This window comes from Vombatus ursinus, unplaced genomic scaffold, assembly GCF_900497805.2.
Source record: "Vombatus ursinus unplaced genomic scaffold, bare-nosed wombat genome assembly UNPS02014796.1, whole genome shotgun sequence".
In the NCBI taxonomy this organism is placed as follows: domain Eukaryota; kingdom Metazoa; phylum Chordata; class Mammalia; order Diprotodontia; family Vombatidae; genus Vombatus; species Vombatus ursinus.
Window position 1 is genome coordinate 28,397 of NW_020954574.1, and position 13,334 is coordinate 41,730.

Consider the following 13,334-nt stretch of genomic DNA (forward strand, 5'->3'; position numbering starts at 1 on the left):
TTTTTGACAAAATGATTCTTCTCAGGAATGCCAAGGATCTGACTCACTTGGAAATATGAGGATCATAGAATCACTAAATCGGAGAGTTAGAAGGGAGTTCAGTGGCCATGTAGTCCAATCCATACATGAAAAAGAATCCCCACTATAACATACCCATGGCCATCCAGCCTCTGTTGGAAGACTTCCAAAGAAGGGAAATCCACCATCTCTCAAGAGCAGTCATTCCACTTTTGGACAGCTCTAATTGGTCAGAAGATTTTCCTTACATCAAAAGCCTCAGTGAGCCTCTTCCCAGTAGCTTCCATGCATTGTTCCTGGCTCTGCATTCTGCAACCAAACAGAAGAAATCTAATCTTTCCTTCACTTGAGAGCTAGCATGTCCCCCTTATATCTTCTCTTCTTTAGGCTAAGCATCTATATTTCCTTCAACAAATTCTTTCAAAGATAATTGTGGACAATGAACAAGTTCATATTCTTTACTCTGTGTACCATACAAGTCAGCCTATGTCAGGCACATCACTTTTTGTATCATTATTTAAAATGCTCAATGGCATATTTGTTTTGAGGAAAGCATTATGTAAACCTTAAAGTGCTGTATAAATGGGAGCTATTGTTATTCCTTATGGAGAGAGGGACAGTGATGAGATGTCGTTGGCTAGTGCTGGAAGATCATCCCTGAGCAAACAGGTTCAGCTAAATTGTGCTAAGGGGGAAAGTCCATTTCTTTATCAGTCAACTCAACAAGCATTTATTAATTAACCACTAAGTGCTAGGCACTGTGCTAAACTCTAGGGATACAAAGAAAAGCAAAAGGTAGTCTGCTTAAAGAGCTCACAGTCTAAGGGGAGATACAATACACAAAAACCAGGCAAGGTATATACAGCATCAACTGGAGATGGTCAATAGTAGTAAGGCAAGAGCTCCATGGGAATCAGAAACAGGATTCTTGTAGAAGTGGGATTTTAATTGGCGTTTGAAGTAAATTAGAATAGGGAGATGAGAGAATTACAGGCATGTGGGTCAGTCGGTAAAACTGCTTGGTATTAGGAGATGTAGTTTCTTGTTCAAGAAACAGTAAAGAAGCCTATGTCATTAGATCATAGATTAAGTGAAGCAGAATAAGATGTAAGAAGACTGGAAAAGTAGGAGAGGGCAGATCATGAAGGGCTTTAAAAGTCAAACAGAGGATTTTATATTTGATCCCTAACTGGACCCACTGGAATTTTTTTTTATTGCAGCAAGAGTAATATGCACTTTAGGATGATTATTTTCACAACTGAATAGAGGATTGACTGGAGTGGAGAGAGACTAGAGGCAGAGAAACCAACCAGAAAACTATTAAAATAGCTCGGGTGTGAGGTGATGAGGGCCTGCAATAGGATGTTGGCCATGACAGAGGAGAGGAGGGGGCAGATACAAGATATGTTATGGAGGGAAAAAATAATAGGATTCGGTAATATTTTGGATATAGGGGAGGTGAGAGAGAGTGAGGAGTAGAGGATGGCACTTAGTTTGCAAGCCTGAGCTACTTAGAAGATGGTGGTGCCCTAGACAACAGTGTTAGGAGAGTTTCTTGAAACAGATGTGTTTTACACTGTACCATGAGGAATGGGAGTGGGTGACATGTTTAGCTAACTCATCTCTCTATATATGACTCCAAAATCTCCTGATCTTTATTCTGAGTGCCAGATCTTCATCCTTGAAAATGGCTACATGATATCTATACTTCAAAGTCCCACAAGGACATCAAAGTCAACATGTCCAAATTTGAGCTTATTGTCTTTCCCCCCAACCCAGCTTTTTCTTCTGATTCTTTCATCTTATGTCAGCACTGCCATCCTTTACCTATGTTGCAACCTATTCTAAAACTTTGTTATCTTTGATACTTCCCTCTCCCTTTCCTCTCATTTTCAATAAATCCTATTGATTCTACCCCGTAACAATACTTCCATCTGTAGCCTCTTCCTGATCCAAAGCCTTCACTCTAATAACTTCAATCCCACTGACCTCGTCTATTGCAATAATATGCTCTGGGCTCTTCCTGCTTGCAGTCTCTCCTATCTCCAGCAAAACTTCCACACTAGTGCTGGACTAGCCTTTGTTATACATAGCTATGATCATAACATTCCTCTACTCAGAAATACCAAGTGACTTCCTGTTGCCTTCAAAATAAAGTTTATATGGCTCTAACTGCATTAGAGGCACTGTAAAATCTGAAACCACCTACTCTTCTGACTTGATGTCACTGCCCGTCAGATATTCTAGGTATATCCAGTAGGTCTTGACTAGTCAGCCTCCGTGCTTTTTGGTTACACTGCCTTCTTTCCCAATCAATTTCTCCATCTTTTAAAACCCAGCTCAGATTCCACTTCTTTTTTACATCCCTCATGCATTAATAATTCGACACTTCTATTAATAAAGACATATTCTCCTTGGACCTCACAAGGAATGTATTTTGTCTGTGCCTCTTTTATGTGCTTTTCATATCTTTTTGTTCATTTTATAGACATTAAATATTCATCATATTCCCTTACTATACACTAAATCCTATAGAGAGTATGTTTTGGCCATGGGAGTGGGGGGTGGGGGGAGACCTAGAGAAAGAGAGACAGACAGTGAGATAGAGACAAAGACAGAGACAGAGAGATAGTGTCCTCAATCTCACTCAAGGCAAGCTGGAAATCAGGAATATATTGCAAGGACGGAAGGGAAATGGTCTTCTACGTGTCTGCCTTTCAAGTCCTTTCTCTTTCTCTCTGTTATTATTCCCAAAGAGGGTATGGAACCGCATGTCTGGTTCAAAGCCCAAAAAAGAAAAAGGTATCTATTCTCCCAAGCTATCCCAGCAGCGCTTTCTCTTCACAAAGGGAAACACAATTGTGTCAGTATCCTTTCCACCAGCGAGAAGAGTCTTAAGAAAATGCAATGGGATTGAACTCCAAGTTAAAACGCTAACTCTTATATCTTCTTCAAAACCTAGCAAAGCACCTAGAACTCATTAAACATTTAATGAAAATTTTTAATTGAATTCAAATGATTTCCCCATGAGCCTATTGCTCTGTTTTCTTTGTCTTTTTTATTTGATAATGTGGAGATTGTTACACTACCAATCGGTATTGTGATAATCTGACAAAATGAGGGAAAGGTTTTGTATTTTAAGACTTAATTGAGAAGTTAGATATTTATCAACAATGTTCTAGGATGTTCAAAAAGTTTCAGAGATCAGAACTGATTCTAAAGGTGAATCATTTTGATCACTCGATTCCTAATTTCCTTGGTCTTTACTCCGTAGACAATGGGGTTGAGAAGAGGTGGGACTAACAGATAAAGGTTAGAGAGAAGGATGTGGACATAGGGGGGGATGTGGAACCCAAACCTATGAGTGAAAAAAGAGAAGAAAGCAAGGAGATAGAATTCAAGAAAAACAAAGATGTGAGCAATGCAAGTGTTGAAGGCTTTGAGTCGAGCCTCTTTCTGGGGCAGGCGGAACACTGCAATGAAGATCAGAATATAGGACAGAGTAATGAAGATGATGTCAAAGCCTAGGATGGTAAAGGCCACAAACAAACCACAGGCCTTGTTGACCCGGATGTCATCAGCAGCTAGCTTCACAACGGCCATGTGCTCACAATAGGTGTGGGAGATGACTGTGGTTCGGTAGTGTTTTAGGCGGCATTTGATAAGCACAAGGCTTGGGGCCACCAGGATAGCAGCCCTTAATGTCACCCCAACCCCAATCTGGGTGAGGAGCTGTGGGGTGAAAATAGTAGTGTGTCTCAGGGGCTCACAGATAGCCACATATCTGTCCAGGGCCATGGCCAATAAGATGCCTGACTCTATTGCCTGGAATGTGTGAATGAGCCACATCTGCAGCAGACAGGCATCAAAGTGGATCTCCTTCAGATTAAACCAGAAGATGCCCAGCATCTTGGGCAGGATGCAAGTGCTGAGGGCAATGTCAGTCACCCCCAGCATGGCCAGGAAGAGGTACATGGGCTTGTGGAGGCTGCTTTCAGATTGGATGATGAACAGGAGCAGGCAATTTCCAACCATGGCAATAACATACATGGCACAGAATGGAATTCCAATCCAGCACTGCACAGGTTCCAGGCCAGGTATCCCAATCAGTGATAGTAGGGATGGCATGAAGATTGTGCCATTGGCCATTAATGGAGAGTTTAAAATACATCAATAAAAGAGTTCCAAGACTTCCAGTTGGGGCTATTGCCTGAGTTAATCTCTCCTCTTCTGACCTGTTGACTTGAAAACCAGAAATGCGTATACTGATATGATTTGCAGATATACCATATCATTGAATTAATCACAGAAATGAAAAAACCCAGAGGTCATCAAGAACAGTCCATATGTAAACAAACAACCTCTCTCCACAATATTCCCAACAAATGATCTTCCATCTTTTACTTGAAGACCTCCAGTGAAAGCACACCCAGTCCCCCAAGATAGCACATTCTACTTCTTCAATTGTTAAGACTTTTTTCCCTTATATCAAACCTGAATCTGCATATTTGAAATCTCTATCTATGTTCCTAATTCTTCTCCGTGGGACTCAACAGATCAAATTTAAAACTTCTTCATTAAGTACTTTCAAATATTTAAAAATAATTAGATCTCTTTTGAGGCTATACCTGCAATTTCATTACTAGGAGAAAATTCCCTCTTCTAATGCAGACAGCCAAGTTTTAAGTCATTTTTTTCTCATTCATGTATGATTCTTTGTGACCCCATTTGGGATTTTTTAGCAAAGATACTAGAGTGGTTTCCCATTTACTTCTTCAGCTTATTTTACAGATGAGGAACTGAGGTTAAGTAACCTGTCCAGGGTCACAGATTTGTGGTCTGAGACCAGATTTGAAACTCAGGAAGATGAGTCTTCCTGATTCCAGGCCCAGCACTCTATTCACTGTGCCACCTAGCAGCCCAGAGAGGAAATACTTCACAATTAATATTTTTATAGTGTTGACTAAGACAAAAAAGAGGTTAATCACGGTTAAATGATATGCCCAGTGTCAATCAATAAGTATGGCAGAGTCATAACTTGAACCAGTCCTCCTTGACTCTCTGACCTACTTTCTATCCACTGTGCAACACTGCTTCTCATCTTCTCTTACTTAAGCAACCAGAAGCAGTTCCTTGAACTGATCTTTTTCTATTGCTTCCTTTTTCCTCATCATTTGGTTTACTTCTTTTTAATGTTTTCCAGTTTATCAATGTGCAGGAGATGCCCATGACCAACTAGTCTAATTCTATGAAGCATGTGAATATACTCATTGACAATTGTAAACCTATTCATATCTAATGGAAGATTCATGATTGAGTATCAGTAATAGCTTGGTGGATTGAAGCTTAACACTAAAAAAAAAAAAAACTAAGATTATGGCAACTGGTCCCATCACTTCCTTGGCAAATAGAGAGAGAAGAAATGGAATCTCTGTCAGATCTTATTTTCTTGGGCTCAAAGATCACTGCAGATGGTAACTGGAGCCATGAAATTTAAAGATGCTTTCTCCTTGGAAAGAAAGCTATGGCAAATCTGGACAGTATACTAAAGAGCAGAGACATCACCTTGCCAACAAAAGGCAATAGTCCAAGCTATGTTTTTTTCCAGTAGTAATGTATAGCTGTTAGAGTTGGACTATAAGGAAAACTGAGCTCCACCTCTTTCAAATTGTGGTGCTGGAGAGGACTTCTGAGAGTTCCTTGGAGAGTAAGGAGATGAAATGAGTCAATGCTTAAAGAAATTAATTCAGACTATTCATTGGAAAGACAAATACTGAAACTGAGCTTAAATACATAATGAGAAGATAGGACATATTGGAAAAGACCCTGATGTGGGAAAGATTGAAGGCAAAAGGAGAAGTGGACAGCAGAAGATGAGATGGATAGATAGTGTCATGGAAGTAATGAGTACAAGCTTGTATAGATTTGGAGAGATAGTAGAGAATAGAAGGTCTGGTGTGCTATGGTCCATGGGATCATGAAAAGTTGGACATAACTGAATGACTGAACAATAACATCAAATGAGTGATAGGTAATTAATTCTTTGATTTTGCATATTGGGTAAGACCTTCCCATTTGTATAGAACTTATCAAAAGGAGACAACAGACTAAATAAACCTTTTTCCCCTTTTTCCTTTCTCTGAGCATAGGTAAAAGGACAGAGACATCATAGGGGACTTTGGTCCTTGAGAAACACATGTGTAGTAGAAAAGTCAACCAGAGACTGACCAACCAGTCAGTTGAATTGGCTCACTCAAACCAACAGCAGGGTCAGTGATGGGATATTAAGTGGTGGAATAATTTTCTGGGATCTGAGTATTTTGACTCCTCCCAGAAAAAGCAGAGGTATGTAGAAATAGTATATGCTCTCCCCCACTTGACTGCGATGGAGTGGAAACATATCAGCAAATAGCTGCAGTTACTGAAACCCAGCCTTCTAGAAAGAGAATGGGAATTTCTGTTCAGGACCAGCCTCTGAGTTACTTTGCTCTCAACTCCATGTTTAAGAGTTGAAGATCCCAGCTGTCTGAAGAGAGCAGAGAAGTTCATGGGCAGGATCACTCCTTGTAGAGAGGAGTACTGAAAACCTAATGCATGGATCTGGAAGAAAAGTACATCCATGACATGAAGGAGCAAACAAGATGGACTGTGTCATGCACTATCACTGTGAATAATTCAGATGGTGCAGGTCTTCCAGGAAGGGGGCTACCTGTCTAGAAATGCCAAGAGTATTTCTTTTTGGAGGGAAGCCAGTCTCTAAGGTAGGATCATGATTCTGGAGAAGTGTATAATTTCCTGGAATAATCAAGGGACTTACCTGAATGTCAGATATTTGCCTCCTTAGCAAACCTAAAAACAGTCCAAACCACAAAGAGGAGCCATGAGTGTGGGGAGCTGTATATTCCCTAAGGGGTGGAAAGGTAGGAATTAGTGGAGAAGCAAAGTTTACATTTATTGCTTATAGACTACTACGCATCCTCTATGTATTTTCTGCATTTTCTATGGGTAAGAAAAGACTGTTCCTTACTTGATATGCATTGATATTTTAACATGCATACTTATGTATACTTTATGCTTTATGCATAGGAGCTGGGAACTTTTTTATCCACATTTTTGTAGTTCCAGCTAGACTTGCTGAGAATTCTTAGAGATAACTCAGTATTGGGGGCAAAGAGGACAGGTATATGAGCCCAAGGAATGTGATCAGGTTGAAGGGTAGTTTTCCAGTGTCCTAACCTCTACAATTATGCAAATCAGCCACAGCCTTAGAGATAGTTCTATAAACTATCTATCTGTGTCTTATTTTGCTCCTGCCAAAAGTGGATATACAAGAAACTCATCAATCAAGATCTCTTCTTGCCCTGACACTATTTAATATTTTATCAATGATTTCATATAGGTATAAATGTCATATTTAGCTGACAAGATGTATTAAAGAATAATAATTTTAAAAGATATCAGCAGGCTACAATATTGGATTAAGTCTAATAAGATGAAATTTTATTGGGAATATGCAAAGGTTTTCACTTAAGTTCAAAAATTGAGGTTCACAAGTACAGGATGGCATAGACTTGGCTAGATTAACAGTTCATATGAAAAATATCTGGGGGTTGTAGTAGACTGCAAGCTCCGCATTTTTCGATAGCATGATGTGAAAACCAATAAAGCTAACTGAATCTTAGGCTATATCAAGAGATAAATATTATCTACAATGCAGCTACTGACAGTTCCACCGTGCTCCATTCTGATCAGACCATACCTAAAATACTGTGTTCAGTTTCGAATAAATCTCAAGGAGGACATTAATAAATTTGAGATCAAGCAAAAGGTAAGTGGCAATCAAAATGGTTCAGGGCCTTAAAATCATGTCATAGAAAGAAAATTTGATGAATCTGGGAATGTTAAGAATGAATAAAGGAAGACTCAATTATTTGAAATGTTGTATTGTGAAACAGGTATTTGTTTTGGTTGGCCAAGAGGGCAGAACTCAGAGTACTGTGTAGAAATTTCAGAGGTCAAGTTTGGCTTGATTAAAATACACAATTTCTAACAATTAAAACTGACCAAAAGTAAGATGGGATGTATTTGGATTTATTGGATTCTCCTTCCTTAGAATATTCAAGCAGAGGCTGAATAATCCCTTGTTTGTGCTTTGTAGGTGGGTATTCAAGTCAGATATTAATTAGTTGGACAAAATGGCCTGTGAGGTTCTTTCTAAATCAGAGATTCTGTGAATCATCATTTTGAAAGACGATTTCCTTCCACATGGAGATTTCTCCTGCGTGAAGAATCCTAATATTTTTTAATTGAAACGGTCATTAGAAGTATGGAGGCTTCAAATAAGTCTCACTGAATCATGCACCCTATTTATAATGTTGTTGACAAGTGGTCATTCAGCCTCTGCTTACAGTGACCTTATGAGAGAATTTATTTCCTTTTAGCTAGTCCTAGTTTATTTCTGGTATGTACCTGAGGGATGACTATAACATGCAAAGGGATGCCTGATGAGTTGTCTCCTGTCTTCTCTCCAAAATAAGTTTGGACTTAAATTTGCAAATAAATATTTGCTATCTGAAAAGACTTTAATTATATATGGGAGAGGTTAATAGGAAAAGGAAAAAAGAATAAAGATTTTATTTGGGAACTTTTTTATTTCCTATAGTTGTAATCCTTAAACTGATATATTTATGTGAATATAATTATAATTGGCAATGACAGTGCTCAAGTCCTCATGAATTAGGTTTTCTAAAAAGTCTTATCAGCCATCCGTGGGCCCAACTCTATAGAATGTCCATCTTCTATTTTTTTCTATTAGGCTCAAGGTCAAAGTGGCGTTTATTAGTCACTAATGATAAAAGAAATGGGTTAATGTCTACACAATCTATAATTTACAGTTTTACAGAAAATGTGGAGTACAAAGGGAATCTTCATAATGAGCTAGAAAACAGATTGAAGGAAGAATACCTGGCTTCAAATCTTATCTCTGATGCCTACTACCTGTGGGACCCTGGACATGTAATATAAATGCTCTAGGCTTCAGTTCCTTCTCCTTAGTCATATACCCACCACTGTAGTTCAAACCCTCATCACTTCTCAAATGGACTATATTATAATGACATTCAAATTTATTCTAATTGGTCATCCTGCCTTAAGTTTTTCCATTCTTCCTATACCTTACCCCTAACACATACGCTTAGATCCAGTAACACTGGTGTCCTTACTCTTTCCCAAACAAGATAGTATTTTTCTTGTCTAAGCATTTTATTTGGCTATCCCCAATGCCTGTAATGGGTAGCTGGATGGCTCAGTGGATTGATTGCCAGCCCTAGAATCAGGAGGACCTGAGTTCAAATGTGGCTTCAGACACTCACTAGCTGTGTGACTCTGGACAAGTCATTCAACCCTGTTTGCCTTAGTGCCTCATCTGTAAAATGAGCTGAAGAAAGAAATGGCAAATCATTTCAAGTGTCTTTGCCAAGAAAACCTCAAATGGGGTCACGAAAAGTCAGACATAACTAATTAACTAAACAACAATGGATGCCTGAAATACCCTCCTGGCTGCCTCACATATAGACCACCCCACCACCATAATAATTTACTCTTTTCACACTTAAGACACCAAGTTACCTCCCCTATTTCCAGCTTTAACTCCTTCTTCATGCTGTCTTGGAACTGTGCATATTATGACCCCATTGAAAGCAGCTCACCTCTATCAAACGATGAAGGGATGAATTCTTTCCTTATACCTAACCCTTCTGATGCCTTTGATCTTACCTCCTACTGCCACTGGAACCTCAACTCTTCAATGTTCTCATCACTCATGAAGCTTCAATATTCCCCCTCCAGTAGCTCCTATACTTTGACCTACAAACATTTTTGTTTCCCCTAACCTTACAACCAAACAAAACAAAACAAAGACTCTTCCTTCTACCTTGTTATTCATTCCCTCATGCAACTATCACTCTCTTCTCTTTTTTCTTCGGAATCAAACTTCTCTTCTATTTCCTCACCAACCACTCCTTCAAATTCCAGCTAAAATCACACCTTTTGCAACAAGCCTTTCCCAACAAGCCTTTCCCAATGCTTCTTAATGTGAGGTATGTAATCCCTTTTAGATTATCTCTAATTGAGTCTGCATATATGTCTTATTTGCATATAATTGTTTGCATGTCGACTCATTACATTGGGGACTCTTTGGGGACAGAGACTTTTTTTTTGTTTTGTTTGTTTTTGGTGGTAGTGTTGTCTTGTTTTGTTTTTTTACTTTCCTAGTATCTCCAACATTTCTCATAGTGTCTGGCATATAGTAGTTACTTAATAACTTGTCTTAACTTGACTGAATTCTCAATATTGGGCAATCTAGTTTCATTGTGACTACTCTATTGAAACTGCTTTTTAAGAAGTCACTAATAATTAACATGTATCACCAGACCTAATGGTCTGTCTCACAACAATTTGTCTTTTAAAAGAGCACTGTGCGGGCAGTGTTTAACTCAAAGGGATGGATCAAACCTATAACTCATAACAGATTTTCAGCTGTTTTTAACTACACATCTACCTATCTCCACATTGCACAGGTCAGGAAGACTCTAGATAACTTAGCATTGTGTTCTTTCTTCATTCCACTCTTCTCTTGAACCTTGCCTTCCCCTGATGGCTGCTCAGAATCTGCAGACTTACCTTCATTCAGGACCTGCAATAAGTCAACAAAAGCATTTAAGTGTATATTTATTTTCCAGATGTTGTGCTACTCATTGAGCAAGAGACTAGGTGCTTTTGGAAGACAACTGGGATCTGGCAACTTAGACCAGAGGAGAGCATTTGGTTATTAATACTAAATGAACCAAGCGATTGTGTGTTTAGGGAGGGTGAGGTCCGGCTATGTGGCAATTAACTCAGTCACCTGGGACATCAGATAATTTTAAAGCAGGTCCTGTTTTCTTAGGACTCTCTGTAGCAATCCCTTAGTGCTTTCTCCTTCACCAAACCTCCCACTCCTTTATCTCAAACCCAATTAAATGCTGCTTCTCAGTAACAGAGATATTTCTATTCCTGCCTCCTGAATCCCAAGAGGGCTTTTTTTAAAGTATGCCATGTCAGTTTCCAATCTTCTAAGTCAATCTATTCACTCATCTCTTAGGTTCAGTGAAAGATCAATCTTGATACCACATAATAAGCTCCTCCAACTCTATCCGAATCAACTTAATTCTATTAAAGATGTCTTTCTCAAATAATCACCATGTGTTTAGTACTGTGCTGAGCATACTAGGGAGGAAATCATTGAATAAAGTAATCTTAGAATTGGAAAACACCACAAAAATGATCTAGTGCAATGTTCCACCCAGTGCAGGGATCTACTTCATACTTTCCATTAGAAGTGGTCTTCCAACCTCTACTTGAATACCTTCAGTGTTGGGGATTCACCTCCTTATCATGTTCCCATTTTTTCAGTCATTCATTCATAAGACCTAGAATTCCTATATTTCTGCATAATGAAAGAACTAGCAGTGGTGATTCCTGAGACACAGTTAATCTTTCAAAGATCACAGAAAATAGCAAAGATGATGTCAGACTAAAAATGTAAAAAATATCATCTGATTTTTTAAAGAAAGGAAATATAAATTCTTCAAATTTTGGCCTTGCAAATTTGACTTCTTTGTCCAAGAGGGAAAAAAAACCTGTAGTGTATTATCAAAAGGATGCTTTCTGAACATATAGAGAATGAAACAATAATCACAGAGAATCAGAACCATGTTATGAAGAGCAAATTATGTCAAATTAAACACTTTACTTTTTTGATAGTCACTAGACTGGTATAAAGTTTGAGTGATATAGATATGATATACCTGGAATTTCAACAAAACATTTGACTAAGTCTGTCATGCTATCCTTGTGGATAAGGAAGACAGATGGCTTCTAGATAACAGGATTTTGGGTAGAAACGAAACTAATTTTGCAACCAAATACAAAAAAAATAGTCATAAATGTACTGATATTAACTTAGAGCTCTCTAGTGGAGTATTCTAGGGACCTGACCTAAACTTTGTGCTTTTTATCTTTTTTATCTATGACTTTAAAGGTATAAATAGAATGCTTAACAAATTAGCAGGTGACACAAAGCTGGGAGAGATGCCTAACACACTGAATAGTAGAGTTACAATCCAAAAGTTTCCTGACAGGTTGGAACAGAATAAAATTTTGTACAGATAAAGTTAATATCTGGCACTTTGGCTTGAAAAGTCAATAGAATTAAACACAGGATGGAGGAAGGTGTAGCTAATCAACAGTTTACATAAAAAGATGCAAGTTTTGTTTTTGTTTGTTGCTGCTCTTTAGCACATTACAGGAACAATAAGAGTGTCCCATATGACCTGACAAGCAAGAGATTTCATGTGATCTTGGCTGCATTGCTCTTTTCCACTCCAATCTGAATACATCTGAAAAGCATGTTCAGTTCTAGGCTCAACATTTTAAAAAAGATTTTAAAAACTAGAGTGAGGATAGAGGGAGGTGATCAGAAAGATAAAGGCCACAGAGATGATGGCATATAAGGACTGACTGAAGGAACCAGTCACATTTAGCATGATGAATAATAACAACAACAAAAGCAGAAAATGCTGGCTTTTTCATTAAACACGAGGAGGTGTTTGACAAAAGAGGGATTACTCTTGTCCTGATTTGGTCCAGAATGTAGAACTAGCAGCAGTGGGTAGAAGGAGTTGAAAGGGCATATTCCACGGTACAGCTAAACATATGAATCATCAGAGCTGTCCAAAAGTTGGAAAGACTTCCTCAGGAAGTAATGGCTTAATTATCAACAGATATTTAAAGTAATACCTGAATAATTATTAGTCAATATGATTATAGAGGGGATTTTTGTTCATGCCTGCTGGAGAAACAACAGAAGAAAATGTATTCATAGGATGCTTGACCAGAGACCTATCAAAGCAAAATGAACCTGAGGATATTTAGAGATTAAAATGGAAGATGAGGAGATAGATGAAAAATGGAAAAGATACATAAGGACTTTTATACCATCCTCTTAATATCCATCAGTGAGAGCCAATCAGCCACATTTGAACTCTAGCATCATGGTTCTGAACTAGATGCATGACAAAATAAAAATAACACTAGAGAAAACAAAGATGGGAAAAGCTCTTGGACCATTCTGAGCATACAGAGAAAAAGTTCATGCTGGAAGTGACACAATTTTGTGATCATTGAAAGAGCTATTCTGAAGGTACTTGAAAGCAGAGAGAACAACTGTGCGAAAAAAAATTATGGAAATTGTTAGCAAGAAAAAATAGTAATGGAAA

The 13,334-nt window shown here is 38.3% G+C and overlaps 1 protein-coding gene across 1 annotated transcript; it reads right to left on the reverse strand.

Annotated features, from left to right (window-relative positions):
* Positions 1-3,234: 3,234 nt before the first annotated feature.
* On the reverse strand, positions 3,235-4,167 carry LOC114049060 (olfactory receptor 52A5-like). Its single transcript, XM_027870249.1, has one exon. The coding sequence runs from the start codon at positions 4,165-4,167 to the stop codon at positions 3,235-3,237; it is 933 nt and encodes a 310-aa protein (XP_027726050.1).
* Positions 4,168-13,334: the final 9,167 nt, after the last annotated feature.